Below are 18,674 nucleotides of genomic sequence, written 5' to 3' on the forward strand. Positions count from 1 at the left end.
GATTGTCATATAATCTCCTAGTTCTGCTCTTTTCACTTAGTTCATGTAAGTCTCTTCAGGCCTCTCTGAAATCATCCTGCTGATCATTTCTTAGGCAACAGTAATATTCCATAACATTCATATACCATAACTTATTCAGCCATTCTCCAATGGATGGGCATACACTCAGTTTCCGATTTCTTGCCACTACATAAAAGACTGCCACAAACATTTTTGCACATGTGGGACCCTTTCTCTTTGGGATTTCATTGGGATATAAGTCCAATAGACATTGCTGGATCAAAGAGTGTGCAAATTTTTAAGCCCTTTGAGCATAGTTTCAAATTGTTCTCTAGAATGGTTGGATCAGTTCACAAATCCACTAACAATGTATCAGTGTCCCTGTTTTCTCACATCTCCTCCAATATTAGTCATTATCTTTTCCTGTCATCTTAACCAATCTGAGAGGTGTGTAGAGTTGTCTCAATTTGCATTTCTCCCAGAGTTATTTTTAATGTACCTTTCTCTAATCAGTAGTGACTTAGAGCATTTTTTTTTTCAGATAGCTATGGATGACTTTAATTTCTTCATCTAAATGTTATCTTTTCATATCTTTTAGCCATTTATCAATTGGGCAATAACACATTTTTAAAAATTTAACTCAGACTTAGAAATGAGACGATTATCAGAAACATTGACTGTAAAAATTGATTCCAGCTTGCTGCTTCCCTTTTATCTAGGCTGAATTGATTTTGTTTATGCAAAACCTTTCTTGTTTAGTCATAAATTCCTCCCTTTATCAAAAAACTGACAGGTGAACTATCCCTTGCTCTTCTAATTTGCTTATTGTATCATTCTCTATGTCTAAATCATGAATCCATTTTGACTTTGTATTAATAGAAGGTGTGAGATGTTGGTATGTGTGTATTTTCTGCCATTCTTTTTTCTAGTTTTTCCAGCAATTTTGTCAAATAATGAGTTATTATCTCGGAAGCTGGAGTCTTTGAGTTTATCAAACAGTAGATTACTATAGTTAATTCACTATTTTATCTTGTGTACTTAACCTATTATACTGCTCAGTTACTCTGTTTCTTAGCCATTAGCAAAGTGGTTTTGATGTTTGGTGATTTAAAATACAGCTTGAGATCCAGGATTGCAAATCTACCTTCCTTTGTATTTTTTTTCATTAATTACTTTCCAGATGAATTTTGTTATTTTTTTTCTAACTCTTTTTAGTATACATAAACAATTTTAGTATACATATATAATTTTTAGTATACATAAACAATTTTAGGTTTGTGCTTTTTTTTTTGCTTGTTTGATTGGAATGGCACTGAATAAGTAGATCAATTTAGGTGGAATTACCATTTTTAGTATATTAGCTCGGCTTACTCATGAACAATTGATATTTTCTAATTGTTTAGATCTGACTTTGTGTGAAAATTTTTTTTGGTTGTGTTCATATAGTTTCTGGCTATGTCTTGGCAGGTAGACTTCCAAATATTTTATATTTTCTACAGTTATTTTAAATAGGATTTCTCCTTCTATCTCTTGCTGCTACTCTTTGTTGGTAATATATAGGAATTCCAGTGATTTATGTGAGTTTTTTAAAAAATCTTGCAAATTTGCTAACATTGTTAATTGTTTCAAATACTTTTTTAGTTGATTCTCTTGGTTTTTCTAAATATACCATCATATCATTTCCAAAGAGTAATAGTTTTGTTTCTTCATTGTATACTCTAATTCCTTCAATATTTTTTACTTCTCTTATTGCTAAAGCTAATGTTTCTAGTACAAACCAATACTAGTGGTGATAAACATCCTTATTCCACCTTTCATCTTATTGGGAATGTTTTTTAAGTTGTACTCATTACGTATAAAACTTGCTATTGGTTTTAGACAGGGCCAGTTATCATTTTAAGGAAAACTCTGTTTATCCCTATGTTCTCTAGTGTTTTTTAAGGAATGGATGCTGTCTTTTGTCAAATGCTTTTTCTGCATCGCTATTCAGATAAGTATATGATTTGTGTTTTGTTATTAATATGTTTATGTGGATAGTTTTGTTCATATTGAATCAACTCTGGATTTCTGGTATAAAAACTATGTCATAATTGATTTGGTCATAATGTGTTATCCTGGTGATAAATTGCTGTAATCTCTTTACTACTATTTTGTTTAAGATTTTCGCATCAATATTCGTTAGGAAATTGGTCTATAATTTTCTTTCTTATTTTCGATTCTTCTTGGTTTATGTAGTTGTACCATATCTATGCCAAAAAGGAATTTGATAAAACTCCTTACTTTCTTGTTTTTCCAAATAGTTTATAGAGTATTGGAATTAATTCTTTAAATATTTGGTAGAATTCACTTATAAATCCATCTGGCCTATGTAGAATTTTTCTTAAGAAAGTTCATTGATGGCTTATTGAATTTCTTTTTCTAAAATGGGATTATTTACGGATTTCATTTTCTCTTCTGTTAAACTTTATCCATTTAAATTAGATTGTCAGATTTATTGGTATATAGTTGGACAAAACAGTTCCTAATTATTGCTTTAAGTTCCTCTTCATTGATAAATAAGTTTGCCCTTTTCAATTTTTGATAAGGAGATGTTTGGTAATTCTTTCCTTTTTCTAATCAAATTAACTACAGGTTTAGCTATTTTGTTGTTGTTTTTCATAAAATGAAAATCAATACTCAGTTTTATCTATTTATAAACAGTATTTATTTAAGACTTGTGTAATGATATTATTTATTTATTTTAGTACAATAATTTGCTTTCAGTTTTATTACTCTCCTTGATTTCAGAATTTCTAATTTGATTTTAATTGGGGGTTTTCAATTTGCTTCTTTTTTAGCTTTTTAAATTGCATGTCCACTTAATTGATCTTATGTCTTCTCTATTGTGTTCTTGTAAGCATCTAGAGATATAACATTTTCCCTAAGTACTCCTTTGGTTGTATCCCATAAGTTTTGGTATGTGGTTTCATTGTTATTCTCTTAAATGAAATTATTTATTGTTTCTATGATTTATTGTTTTATCCACCCATTTTTTTAATTAATTTCTTTTCGTAATCTATGTTTTCATGACTATTATACATTATTTTTATTGCATCACGATCTGAAAAGAGTGCATTTAATATTTCTGCCTTTCTGCTTTTGATTATAAGGTCAATTTTTGTGTGGGTGTCATGTACCATTGAGAAAAAAAGGCCTGTTCCTTTTTATCCCCATTCAATTTTTGCCAGATATATATCATACCTAAGTTTTCTAAAATTCTATTCCCTCTCCTTCTTTCTTGGTTCTTTTTTGGTTAGATTTATCTAGTTCTGAAATGGGGAGGTTGGCATTCCCCACTAGTATAGTTTTGCTACCTATTTCTTCTTGCAGCTCGCAACTCAATTAACTACTCTAAGAATTTGCATTCTACACCACTTGGTGCATATATATTTAGCATTGATAATATCAATATATATGGCACCCTTTAGCAATATCTCTTTTAATTAGATCTGTTTTTGCTTTTGCTTGGTTTGAGATCAGGATCATTACCTCTGCTTTTTTTTTTTTTTAACCTTCAGCTAAAGCACAATATAATCTGCTCCAGTCTTTCACTTTATTCTGTGTGACTTTCTCTGCTTCAAATGTGTTTATTGTAAACAACATATTGTAGAATTTTAGCTTTTTATATTTTGTTCTTAATGGTATATTTTAGCACCCCAGTCTCTCCTTCCCTCAATATTCACAATATAACTGTGTGTGCTTTCTAGAGCCCTCAGGCTGGGGTGCCAGAATATACCATCTGGACTAGATCTCTGGAGAATCTTTGGGATCAGCCGAGCTCTTGGTCTTAATGGACCCAGAAGTCTGGTCAAAGATAGACTCTGTTTATTTCAAGTTCTCTCAGCCCTTAAATACCTTAGTATAATTACCTTGCTATAGTACACTGAGCATGTGCCACCTATAGAACCATTACATGGCCACAGCACACTGTGCATATGTTAACTATAAGCACCCTATTATTGATATGTAAATTCCTCTTACTGTAAGTATCTCTTGCTTCAAGTAGAACACAGGTGGTCACTCCCCCCTTGACTTCTCAGGAAGGGAGATGGGCACCAAAGGGAAATGGGGAGCCAGACCTAATATTGTCAGCCACATTGCCTCTGGGCTGAAGGGTCTTATAGCTTACTCACTATCTGAGGCCCTATAAATATATCTTTCTATTTTACTTTCCTTTTAGATAAATTTTGTTTCTACATTTCTTTAGAAAACTCAGACTATCCATGTTCTTTTAAACACACACACACACACACACACACAGAGTTTAATATCTTGGTGTTCCTTTCCAGGGACTCTAATATACATCATTACAAAATCCCTGTCCCATCTCTTTATTGAAATACTTACCAGCTTGGAAATACTTACCAGCTTGACATTTAACCAGTCAAAAGATTGATATGAACCCAAGAATAGTTACATAAAGAGAATTGTGTATGACTGTGGAACACTCTTTTTTATTTTTTTAAAGAGGAATAAAGATGGGTTGTAATGGGAGACATAAATGCAGAATTGTTATTTCACTGATGTTCTGGGGGGGGGGGGAAGAAAGGGGATTTTATTCACACTTCTGCATTTGCAATGAAAGCCTAAATTATTTTTCCTGTCTTAATTGACTCAGTGGCTGAGCAAGACTTAAACTAGATATATAATAGGTCTTTAATATATGCTTGTTGTTTATTTTAATCCAAGTTTTCCTAATTCCACTAACAATCATTTTTACATCTGAATCGTTTATTGCAAATACCCCTAATTCTTCCCCCCCCAAACTTCTTCCCCAACACAGTACTGTTGCTTTCTTTAATCTTAATGTTCTGGTATTGTGATTTTCTTTTCTTTTCTACAGGTTTTGCATGCAGAAGTGTGTCAGTCTGGTGCCTGGAGTTACACTGGATTTAATAGAGAAGTAAGCATGATTTTAATATATTTGAATAACTTTGATTTTTGAAACAAGTGGGACATTATTTCTTCTTGTTTTTTCTTGTTTATTATTTCTTATTTGATTTGTAGGAATTTTTTTCTGCTGATGTGGGATTGTTTCTCCTTCATCTTCAGGAGGATTTGTGTTCTTCTGTTCTTTTTACTGTTATTAATGCCAGTTGTTGTAAAGTATTAACACTTATTGCCAGAACAATTTAGGATGAAGAGACGGGATTGTACCTGGGCCTTTGATTTCATTAATATGCAGAACTTTCAGATAGGGAAATTCTATTTACCAGTCCAAGTCAGTAGATTCTTTGCCTCTTGTATCCATAGCTAGAGCCCTCACAAATTCAATGACTTGCCCATGTCACACCGTTAGCCTGTGTTAGAGAAACTTAAATAACATTTTCTCAGCTCTGAGGCCAGCTCTACATCTACTTCACAATGCAACCTCAGAATCCTGTTTAGCATTTTTCAAACTAAAAATCAAGGCAGAAAAAAATCACATTTCTCTATCTTTTTTCTATTCATCATCTGCCTCCTCTGACATGAAATAAGCATGGGTAAAACATTATATGTTGATAACTTATAGGAAAACAGAAAAAGTAGAAGCAGGAAGATATCTGGTAAAGTAATTAATAACACATGATTAAAATCCAAGCAAGAGTATAAGAGGTCCTGAATTATGATTATTGACTAAGGTAAGTAGAGAGAAGATCAATGTTAGGTGTTCTGGGGAGAGAATTTAAAATGAGCTCGGGACAGAATATAAGGTCATATGCCAAACTTATATAACTGTATGAATTAGAACATAGTGATTGCTTCAACAAAAATAATGCTGTTTGAAGATAACTATAAATATGTATACATATATTGTATTTGGTGTATATTTTAACATATTTAACATGCATGGTTCCTGCCGTCTAGGGGAGGGAGTGGAGGGAAGGAGGAGAAAAGTTGAAACAGAAGTTTTTCAAGAGTCAGTGTTGAAAAATTACCCATGCATGTATGTTTTGTATATAAAAAACTATAATAAAAAAATTTTAAATATTATATTTACAATCTAGTTGAACTGTGACTTGAGCCAAGTATAAAATAAGAAGATAAATAATTGGATTTTCTTTGGAATTTTTGGTTTATTAAAATATTAAAATTATTTTTATTGATATATTTTGTTTGTATTTCATGTAAATTACCTCATGTATATTTACACTTTCCCAATTTCAGAAATCCGTTCCACAAAATTAAGAATTGAAAAGAAACAAAAAAGTTCCACAAAACTAGTAAATGTTAAAAAAGATGTCTGATATACATATTGTTATATATATTGATATTCCTCCCCTCCTTTGCAAAAAAGTAGGAGAAATATATATTACTTTCAATGTCCCTAAAGCTTCTTCCTGAAAAGGACCATCTTTTGAATTTCAGTATTCATCTAGTGATGCTATATAATTGCTAATCATGATTTTCAATCATTAAAGTTTTAGGTAAACTCTAAAAAAATATTGTGGTACATAGTGGTGATAAATATGTGGCAATCTATTATCAATTAAGAATCATGCATCAAAACTAAAGAGTATTATCAGATACAGGAAAAGATAATGATGAATGTTGGAGGGAATGTTGGAAAACTGGGACACTAACACATTATTGGTGGAGTTATAAACTGATCCAACCATTCTGTAGAATCATTTGGAACTATGCCCAAAGGGCTTTCAATTGTGCATACTTTTTGATCGGCAGTGACACTAATGGATTTATTTATCCCATAGAAATCGTAAAGGAGGAAAAGGATCCACATATGCAGAAATGTTTGTAACAGCCCTTTTTGTAGTAACAAGGAACTGGAGACTGAGTAAATGCCTATCAGTTGGCAAATAATTGAATAAGTTATAGTGTATTAATATAATAGAATATTATTGTTCTCTAAGAAATGATGAGCAAGTTGATTTAAGAAAACCCTGAAAAGACATGAACGGGTGCTAAATGAAGTGAGTAGACAAATAAAAAATTGTACATAGCAAAAATATTATTATGAAATGATCAAGTGTGATGGACTTGGTTCTTCTTAGTGGTTCAATGATCCAAGGCAATCCGAATAAACACCATCTACATTCAGGGGGAGAACTGTAGAGACTGAAAGTAAATTAATACATGCTATGTTCACTTTTTTTCTTTTTCTTCTGTTTTTTTTTTTTTCCTTTCTTTCATGGCTTTTCCTTTTTGTTCTGATTTTTTTTCTCCCAACATGATTCATAAAACACATAAAATGTGTTTAAAGAATGAATGTAAATGTATAAATAGAAAAAAATAAAACAATAAAGGGTATCATCAAAGAGATTCAGCTATTAAAAATAATAATAATGATATTTGAAGTAAGAGGAGGTTGTGGGAATAAAATTATGAGTCTAAACTGAGACATGTTCTATTTAAGACACTGTAGTTGGCAATGTAGAAGTGGAATTTAGGACAGATATTATGACTCAGTCTATTGATTTGAGAATTACTTGTGGAGTTACATTATTTGAAAAAATGGTAAGAAATTGAAATCAATAATGGTGAATGTATATATAGAGAAAAGAATCATTTTATCATTGTGTCATCATTTGAACAAACAGCTGCCTCTGTAAAGTGTGGATAATAGTAGCACCTACCTCATATAGGGTCAAATATGAGAACATTTATTAAAAATGGCTCAGTGAATAGAGTTCTGGGCCTAGAGTCAAGAAAACCTGAATTTAAATCCTACCTTACACGTTTATGTGACTGAACAAGACATTTCATTTCACTTCTTAGTACTCAATTTCCTCACCTTTAAAATGGGGATAATAATAATAACTACCTCAAAGAAGTGTTGTTGTGAAGATTAAACACAGTATTTATAAACTGCTTAGCATAGTGCCTCATTGTAGGTGTTATATAAAAGTGCTTCATTCCTCCCCATACTTCTTAATAGAGAAGAATCAACTTGAGCCCTGTAATCAGTCTGAATCTCAGTTTTTACTGCAGAAAATCTAAAGTATTTTTCATCAATTCACTTTATATGAAAAATTAAAAGAAAACTTCTCAGCTACCTATTATGGACTAGGTAGTTGAGATATAAAGGTAGAAAATTACAGCTTCACTTCCCTCAAAGAGCTGCAGCCTAATACTACATTTATAGAGAAAGATGACTCAAGGTACAATAGTACAAGGTATGCCCCTCCTGATTTCTTCCCCATTCACTTTTTCTAAAAATAGTTAATAGAGTTAGGCTCAGAGACATTAAAGCTGGAAGGGATGAATGAGATCCTCTAGATCATACTCCACCTTTTACAGTTTAGAGAAATGAGCTCCAGAGGTAAAGTCCTGACTTGGATCACAAGGTTAGGAAGTAGTAGTGAATGTGAAACCAGCTATTGAAGTCTAGATTCCAGGTAAGGGCAAAATATAATCTGATATGGAATACGACATGAGGGATGAAGTATCAAAGAAGGCTTTCTTGCAGGAAATTTTATATTGGGACCTTTAAGGAAAGGAATGATTTCAGTAGGATAGAAGAATGGCAATGTAGGACCTGGCACAGATAGGAGATGGGCATGATGAATTTGTGAAATAGCTGAAAATTCAAATTCTGGTTCAAATTCTCTTGCCTATCATTCAAGGCCCAAGTTTAAAGATTCCATTTCCATGAAACATTTTTTGATCCTTGTGTCTCCTAATCCAGTCATTTTAGATCTTTTCCCTTTTTAGTTTTTTATGAGTACCATTTTCCCCTAATTTCACTGAATATTTTTGTTATTTTGTATTATTCCATGTATGTGTTTATCATTACCATTCCCCTCTAATACATACTTTCCTAAATTGACTAGAATGAGAGTTTATATAACTAATTCTGATTATGTTATATTGAGGTCCTTTCTCCCCCAATTACATTTGTATCTTAGATCTTGCAACATAGCAAGAAGTTAATAAATTCCATTAGAGAGTTTTACTATTATATCAGTTTTACTTATTAAATATTTTCATGCAAAAAAAGAAAAATCTTCATTATATGATTGTTTATAAAATTTGTTTATAAAAACGCTTGGTTTGCCTATTTAAAAAAAATACTATTCTAATAGTCCTCATATTTCATCATCTAACAAATAAACACTTCCCCTGAAGTCCCAGTAAGAATATGTGGGACTGTTCTATATGTTCTTAAAGGTTTTTTGTTTTGTAGTTAAAAACTTCAGAGTAAGAAAATAATGGGTTTTACAAGGATCCTTCTTTTATTCAGTCCAAGCAATGCCACTGTTTTCTAGAATACAGTATAACCAAGTCAGAGTAAGTAATTTAAAAAGATAATTCAGCTTTCAGGGATTGCTGCCTTTTAGAAATGCTTGTTGTAAGAATTAATCTGGGAAGAAGATAGGTTCTGTACTTCTGACTCATAGCTAGAACTAATTTCTAGATAGTGGAATGAGAGGGAAGTTTATTTGGTGAGTTTTTAAAAGATGATAAACATTTGAGAATGCATTATTTTAAATCAGAATAGACAAGATAGTTGGTTACTGTGAGTACTCTAGCAAAATCAACTTCTATTTCTTTAGTCTACTAAGTTAGAATATATAATTGTCTGATGTTTCCAGATTTTTCATTTTTGCTTTATAATATAGTTTTAGCTCTAATTTGGTATTCCTTTTATTCTTATTTTTTTATTTCCCTTGACATTCTAAATGTTTTGTTCCTCCAAGTGAATGTAGTATTTATAATGTATTCGTCTGATAGTTTGATAGTACATTAAATCTATAAATTACTTTTAGTAACTAATCATTTTTGTTGTATTGGCACAGCTCAGTCTTAAGCACAGAATAGCTCTCCAACTATATAAATGGTTTTTTATTTCTTTAAGGAATATTTTGTAGTCAGATCTACCTAAGTATTTAATATGCTTTGGTAGGATGATTCCCAAGTATTTTTTGCAGTTTTGTGGTTATTTGAAATGCTACATCACAGCTCTACCATATTACTTGACAAAAGTTGATTTAGATAATTGAATTTTATTTTTGTTGTCTTTGCTAGTTCCCAGAGATTTAACTGCCAAATAAGAAGTTTTTTTTAAATTAATTTTCTTAAGTTGCATACATTGTATTTCTCTCTATCTCTTCCCAACCATCCCTCCACCATCTTTAGCTGAAGTGTCCAATTTTATATCAAAGAAAAAAATTTTTTAAACTAGGAAGAGAAAGACCAATCAGTAATTTTTAAAAGCCTGATATTACATAAACTTGAAAAAATAATTTACATCCATGAATTTTTTAGAGGAAGAACAGGGTAGAAAAATCAGCAGAACCCAATTAATTATTTAAAAAACAACTGAACATAAATGACATTGTCTCTGCTGGCAGATTGGGAAGAGGTTTCTTGTAAAAACAGTTATTTGAATCCATGCTTACTCTTTGTTATTTTGCATCATTTACATTCCATTGTTTTGTGATTATTGTTTCCATTTGTATTGCTGTCATCATTTTGTAAGTTTTTCCATACTTCTCTATACTCATCATATTCATCATTTTTTATAACACATTAATATTATAGGACATTCATATACCATAGTTTGTTTAACCATTTCTCAGTTGATGGGCTACTACCTTGCTTCTAGTTGTTTGCTAATATGAAAAATGCTTCTATAAATAATTTGGCATGTATAGTATATGTATCTGCTTGGGGTTTGTAGCTAGTAGTAGAATAACTAGTTCTGAGGATATAAATATTTTAGACACTTTATTTGCATAATTAGAAATTAATGTTCAGAATGTTTGTAGTTATTCACAGTTTCATTAACAATTCACTAGTTTATATTTCCACAACTCCTTCAACTTAGATTATTCCTATCTATTATCATAATTCCCAGGGGTCTGGGTTATTTTGAATTGGAACATTCTTTCATACAATTACTAATAATTTGTGATTCTTCTTTTGAAAAATATTCATATCGCTTGATAACTTTTCTTCTGAGGAGTGGCTTTTGGCCTTTTATGTATTTATCAGTTAGGTTTTTTTATATTTTTTTATACCAAACTTTTATGTTAGAAATATGATAAAAGATTTTTTTACCTGATTAGGTCTTATCCAGATGTATAATTTCATTTGAGCAAAAGCTTAAAAAGTTTTATATTGTCAAAATTACTTTTACCTTTTGTGATAACTGCTTTGATTAAGAATATGGCCTGTTTCTCTTTAATTATTTTTATGGTATGATCTTTTATATTCAGAAAATTCGGTAACTGTTTTGAATTTATTGTGGATTAATCTAAATTGATCTAAACTTGATTTTTGTTAAGACATTTCATATTTTTCCAGTAGTTTTTATGGAGTAGTAAATTCTTTCCTTAGTTGTTTGAGTTTCCAAGTTTACTCTTTTTCCCCTGCCTCATCTAATCTTTTCGTCTGCTTCTCTATAATCAATAAAAAATTTTTTGAGGTTTGGAAGTTCTACTTGCCTTTATCCTTATTTTTTTTCATTATTTCCCTTGATAATTAAGAACTTTTATTCCTCCCAATGAATTTATTATTATTTTTCTCTTTTGATAGTTTGATTTTCAGAACATTAAAAATGTAAATTAACTTTGTTAATGTTATCATCTTTAACATATTTGCATGTCCTATCCATGAACACTGAATATTCCTCCAACTATTTAAATTCTTTATTTCCTTAAGAATCACTTTTTAATTGAATGTATACCAATATTTAATAAGCTTTATTTAATTGATTTCCAAACATTTTATAGGATTGGTTGGATTTCTTTTTTCTAGTAATATGTTTTATAGCCTATAAATTTCCTAAAGCTATTAATTTTCTCAATATCCACATTGATTTTATTGGATTTTCTTTTTTAAAAATTTCTTTCTGTTTTCACTTTATTTATAAACCTGAAAAACATATGGATATTTCCATAATGCAAAGGACATTATTTGATGATCAAGTTTAAAGCCATAAAATACATAAAAGTTTTTTTATGTAAGCTTTTTTTTTTTTTTTAATCTATCAATTGAACAAGACAAGTATAAAACTGTCCTGCTTAGAGGTATCTCCTGAAATCCTTTTGCTCTTTTTTTTCTTGTATAAGGAGTAATTTGTAATGGAAACTTAAGCCATATTTTTATTATTCATTAGTGGATTTACCACCAAATATCTTGTAGCCTTTTTTTTTTTTTTTTTTTAATAAAGCTCTTGGATTTTGTTATTATGGAGAAATTCTGTTGATTTTTGTATATCTTTTTTTTGTTGTTGTTGTCTTCAACCTTGTTGAAATTATTAACTATCTCCATTAGTAACCTTGTTGATTCTCTAGGCTTTTGTATGGAATTCTATGGAATTTTCTAACATTTCATCAGCCAATAAGATAGTTTAATTTCCTATATTTCCTTCCATCTTATTGCTATCGCTACAGTTTTATGACCATATACTTTAATAAAAATGATGTTGTATTAGGGCACATAGAAATGGCAAATGAAATTTAATTATATTCACAGGTGAGAACTCCTTTTCTCAGCTGTTTTATTTTTACCAGTTAAAAAAATTTATTCAATACTTACCCGAATTATTTTTAAAAGACTAAAAGAAGCTCTTTAAATCTAGTTTTTGTTTTAGTTTTTTAATATTTATGTTTTACCTAGGAAACATCTCTATTCCAGCAAAATTTTGATAACATAATATTTAGCTTCTTTTCCAGCTATCTTATAGGCTAATGAAATGAAAATGGCGCTAAAAAAAGCAGACTTGTTCTTGGTCCTACAATTACATACACAGCCATAAAAAATAATATGGTATGATATACATATATATAAATATACATTTATAAGTAACATATTATTGCAAACAGATCTAATAATCTAACTTTCTTCCCTTCCCCTATGTTGTCATTGACTTTATAAATTAGTTCTAAGTGTTTGTTTGTTTGTTTACTTACTTACTTATTTATATATTTGTTTGTTTGTTTATTTATTTATTTATTTATTTTTGGGGCAATTGGCTTTAACTGACCTGCCCAGGGTCATATAACTTCTAAGTGTTTGTGGACTGGTTGGAATTTAGATCCCCCAAAACTCCACTACTGTACCATCTAACTGCCCCTCAGTCTTTAATTAATTAATTTTTTTTTTGTTATGACTTATGTTGGAAGAGAAAAATCAGAGCAAATGGGAAAAATCATGGGAGAGATTTAAAAAAAAAAACAAAAAACAGAAAAAATAAATGAACATAGCATGTGTTGATTGACATCTTAGTCTCCTTAGTTCTTTTTCTGGTTGCAGATGGAATTTTCTGTTCAAAGTCTATTGGAATTGCTTTGGATCACTCAACCACTGAGAAGAACCAAGTCTTTCATGGTTGATCATCACACATTCTTACTGTTACTGTGTACAAAGTATTCTTAATTCTGTTTGTTTTGCTCAGCATCAATATCAATTCATGTCCATCTTTCAGGCTTTTTAAAAATCAGCTTGTTCATCATTTTTTATAGAACAGTAGTGTTCCATTACCTTCATGTACTACAGCTTGTTCGGGGATTCCCCAATTGATGGCTTCCCCTCCTTTTCCAATTTTTTGCTACCACAAAAAGAGTTGCTACAAACATTTTTGCACACATGGGCCCTTTAGGGTATGCAGTTTTATAGCCCTTTAGGCATAGTTCCAAATTGCTCTCCAGAATGGTTGGATCATTTCACAATTCCACCAACAATGCATTAATGTCCCAGTTTTCCCACATCCCCTCCAATATTTATCATTATCTTTTCCTGTCATCTTAGCCAATCTGAGAGGTATAAGGTGCTATCTCAGAGTAGTTTTAATTTGAATTTCTCTGATCAATAGTAATTTAGAGCATTGTTTTCATATAACCTATAAATGGCTTTAATTTCATCATCTGAAAATTATCTGTTCATATCCTTTGGCCATTTATCAATTAGAGAATGACTTGAATTCTTATAAATTTGACACAGTTCTTTATATATTTTTAGTCTTTTATTTTAAAAAATGTGTAATTTATTGATGTCATTTTTTTCTTACATCATCAAGTTTTTTCCTGTATGCCTTTCCTTTCCCATCAAGTAAATTATCCCATACAACAATATTTTCAAAGACAGACAAACAAACAAAAAATCAGCAAAACTCATCATTTATTGAAAAATCTGAAATTTGCAAGATACCTCCTGGATCTTCCCCTCAGACAAATGGCGATATCTGATATCTCTTCTTTGAAATCATTCTTGAGTTTGCTTTCTTTTTGTTTTGTTTTGGGTTTTTTGTGGTCAAGGGTAGTGGGTAAGAACTTGTTCTTTCCATTATTTTGTATATGGACTTTTCAACAAAATCTGATTAAAAAAAAATCAGCAAAAATAGCAGATTTTACAGCTTCCCTCCTTCTCTGTTTCTCTGTCTCTTTGTCTCTCTTCTCTCTCTCACACATACATATACACATGCATAACACATACATCACGAAAGAATAATATAATGAATCAGGATTATAAATACTTTTTTAGAGTGACAGAATCTGAAAAAATTAATATTCCATTTTTACATGCATTCACGTGTTATTCTTCACTAAATATTTGTGCTTGAATAGTCAGTTTTATCTCTTTTCTTCTTTCAGAGAAAACACAATGTGATAGTAGACTTCGAATCAGATGGGTTTGATCCCAGTTTCCAATTTTACTCACTATATCACCATGGGGTAGAACAACCTTACCTCTTCTCTTTTTTTTCACCTATAAAATAAACTTAATGTTACTTATATTTTCTGTCAATTAGGCTGTTTGGAAAAAAAGTATTTTATAAATAGAAGTTATTACTTAATAGTTATCATCATTTGGGATCACCTACTGTTTTTAGTTATAATTCTTTAAATAATGTATTACTAATTTTGATATTGACCCATACAAAAATAGTGAAAATAAATTTAATAAGGCATTATTAGGTACAGGGGAGATTTACATTCTATTGCTGTTTTTCATCAAATAGCTATCTAAAGGTTATTATTATAACTTTTTATCATAAGCAACTTTCTCAATTTTATTGAGCAACATTCTGTATTAGTTGCTATTTTTTTGAATTTACTCTCTATATCTGCACATATAACAGCAATGGTGCTATTCTCTTCAGGATTTCTGAATTAGGATCATAGCCTGAAATTGAACAGGAGACTCATTCAAGGAATATTCAGTAGTGTACCAGGCCTTTTATTAAGTAGTGACCATATTCTGAGATGAATAAAATGTATTCTTTAGTCTGAATATTTTACTGTATTATTGGATTATAGATTCAGAACTAGAAGGTACAATAGAGGCTAATCTTTCACTTTACTGAAGCCTGGGGGAAATTGTAATGTCCAGGATCACCAAACTGATATGTTTCAAAAGTGAGCTTTGAATTCAGATTTTCTAAACATCAGCTCATGTTTATCCATTATATGCCATACTACTTCTTTGAGATTATAGGGGTATAATGAGGATGATATAAAAAAAAAAAATTACTTGATCATTAAAGAGTTTTGTTGTAAAAGATTATTTTAGAATGAAGTAGTGAGACAGGTTAGGAAAGACCAATTTAGCAATTATGATAATGTCTTCTTGAGGCACATAAAATCAGATATTGAAATGTTAATAATGGAGCCACAAATGAGAAAATAATGATATCTATCCCACTCAAGTCTTGATAGATTCCTTGCTCAAACATGTGAGTGGAAGGAAATGCCTTGTTTAAAAAAAATAATAGAAACATTTTTTCAGAGTAGGGATAATTACACTATTAAAATGACCTAGAGAATGCAGAAAAGAGTGGATAGGATTGCTGCTTTAGTGGCTAGGAGACTGATAAATGGACTATGGAGGGAAGATATACTTATTAAAATCTCTTTTCTTCTATTTTCTTTATCAAAGACAGTGAGCTTGAATTGAAAGAAATGATGAGACAGAATCCCAGAATAAGTAAGATAATAATATAGACAATGGTGCTGTTGTTAAACTTAATGGATTTAAATTCAACAAAGTGCAGTAGATATTTGTGGATGTTTTGCAGATTTGAAATGAAATATTGTTGCTGATGTTTAGAAAATTGTATAGAAAGCACTGTACGGCCCATGACTGAAGATGGAGAGATTTTCTTGATTGTCAAAAAAGAAAATGGTTTTGCAAAATTCATGCAAATGAGTATAACTGACTCTTAGAAAATTTTAAAGTATTAAAATAGATAAGTAAAATAGTTGCCTGTACTTTAAAAAAAAAAAAGAAAGAAAATCTTGATTGATAGCTCTTCTGATTGCTCACTGTAACTTACCTTTTTACATTTCCTTTGATTACTATGTTTATATTTTAGAGTTTCTACTTAGCTTTGGTCTTTTTATCAAAAATCCTGAGAAAGCTTCTATTTCATTAAAAGTCCATTGTTCTTTTTCCTCTAGGAGTAAACTTAGTTTTACTTGCCAAGATATTCTTAGTCTTAAACTTATGTCTTTTGCTCTTGCAAATGTCATATTCTACCTTTCACAAAGCCCTAACAATCTGATGTAGGGTATAGTCTCATAAATGCCCACCTTGTTTGAACTTTATAGGCTCATCCCTGGTTAGCACTCCCTGAACTGGCTACTCAACTTTGGGCCCCATCCCAGGTATGTGGTTGAATTCCTTTGTTTTCCCTGGTCCCTTTTAACAGAACTGAAAGCTTGTACCTAGGCCAGCTACCTTAGGGACTAATGATTAAGAATAATTGGGAAATTTTTCTCTATTTAAAGATTAAAATTTGGGAGACCCTCAACCCGTTTTCTTAAAAATAGCAGTTTAAATAATGTGGCAGTTTTAGTGGAACATACACACTATTTTTTTTTCTCAATATGATTTCATTTTTCCAAATATATGTAAAGCTACTTTTCAACATTCATTTTTGTTTGTGTTCTAAAATTTTTCCTCCTCTTTCTCCCTTTCCCCACCTTTATGTTCCCTTTCCCTAAGACAGCAGGAAATCTAATATATATTATACACAAACATACACACTATTGATAAAGCTATCAGAATAGCTGTGAAGCCAGTTTTGTGATTTGGGGTGGGGAGGAGAGAAATAATTGGCTTGGTGATATTCCCATATGTCTCATTTCAATGAATGTTTCTCCTGTATGAGGGAAATGGAGCTCCAATTTCCTTGAACCAAAACTGACAGAGGGCATCCATCATTTTGATTTCTCTGGTATCATTAACTTACTGAGGAATATTGCCATCACAAAAAAATAAAATGGACAAGATATCATACAAGAGCAACCTCAGGTATGGCTCTACCTAATTCGTGCTACATTGTAGTTTTCTAAAATTCCAAAATACAGCACTGCTGAGTTTTTATTTGATTATCTAGTCTTATTTTATATCTTTTAAACTGAATAGACTTTTAAATATTTTAGGTAGTTAGAAAATAATCAGCTAACAAAATTGCTCTGTGCTACCTACATCAATTTGAAATTATATAAATTTATAACATGAACATATTCTAGAAAGAAACATGATATATAAGCATAGCATTAGCAAAACTTTAACTTCCTAAGTCGTTGACTTTAACCAGCTTTAAAAGAATTTTCAATGCTCAATTATGCTTATAATTTTCTTTTCCATTAATAAGCCCCAGGGAAATAACTACCATTTATGCTTGGCTCTCTTATTGTTAAATCTGTAAATTGATTAACATTACCTATCTTACCAGTGTAAACAAATCATAGCATAACTATATAAGAGAGGCATAACTAGAAGGACATATTTGATTTTCTACCATTTTAATAGCCAAAAGGAAAATCATAATGATACATATATACTTCCTATCTTTTCCCCTTATCAGTGATTTTCCTCTTATCAATTAATATTAAAGGTATATAAAGGATAAACAGATAAATATATAGATAATATATTGAAGAGGAAATTAATAAAAACTTGACACATCACAAAAGAGTTTCAGTAGGAAATCACAAGTGAGCTTTACCTTGAATGAATTCTTGAATTATTATGAGACAAAGATGAAGGGAAAGAATATTGCAAGGAATGTGAAGGATAGAGACATACAATTGAAATTCTCTTGATTTGTTTATAAAACTTCATCTCTTGATTAGATACAGTATATCATACTACAAATTTAAAAGGAGAAATGTTTAAGTAATAGCTTTTTATTTTCAAAATATATGCAAAGATAGTTTTCATCATTCACCCTTGCAAAACCATGTGTTCCAAACTTTTTCTCCCTCCTTTGCCCCTCACTGGACAGCAAGCAATCCAATATATGTTAAACATGTGAAATGTTTCTATACATATTTCCACAATTATCATGTTGCACAAGAAAAATCAGATTAAAAGGGTAAAATTAAGAAAGAAAAGAAAATTCAAAAGATTAACCACAAAAAAAGATGAAAATATTATGTTGTGATTTACACTCAATCCGCACATTCCTCTCTTTGGATGCAGATGGCTGTCTCCATTACAAGGACATTGGAAATGGCATGAATCACCTCATTGCTGAAAAGGAGAAATGTTTTACAAAATATATCTTTAGACTAATTTTAAAAATTTAAACATAAATTTATTTTGAAAAAGTACTTTTACTTAGATACTCAAGAGTTTGCAAAAGCAATTACAAAATTTACAACACTAATTCTCAAAAATGTTTGGGTTAAGCACAAAAACATTTAAAGCATCCTATATTCAAATAATGAAAATGTATAAAT

The 18,674-nt window shown here is 30.6% G+C and overlaps 1 protein-coding gene across 5 annotated transcripts in view; it reads left to right on the top strand.

The window, feature by feature from the left end:
• Positions 1 to 18,674, top strand: part of RPTOR (regulatory associated protein of MTOR complex 1) — a 500,255-nt gene that overhangs the window by 229,981 nt on the left and 251,600 nt on the right. For 4 of the 5 annotated variants that reach the window (XM_074260362.1, XM_074260363.1, XM_074260365.1 and 1 more), the window contains one exon: positions 4,883 to 4,942. The exons of the other annotated variant lie outside the window; for it this stretch is intronic. In XM_074260362.1, coding sequence (XP_074116463.1) covers positions 4,883 to 4,942 — 60 coding nt within the window. The remainder of the gene's footprint in view (positions 1 to 4,882; positions 4,943 to 18,674) is intronic. 5 annotated transcript variants of the gene reach the window in all.

This window comes from Sminthopsis crassicaudata, chromosome 4 (assembly GCF_048593235.1).
Source record: "Sminthopsis crassicaudata isolate SCR6 chromosome 4, ASM4859323v1, whole genome shotgun sequence".
Lineage (NCBI taxonomy): Eukaryota > Metazoa > Chordata > Mammalia > Dasyuromorphia > Dasyuridae > Sminthopsis > Sminthopsis crassicaudata.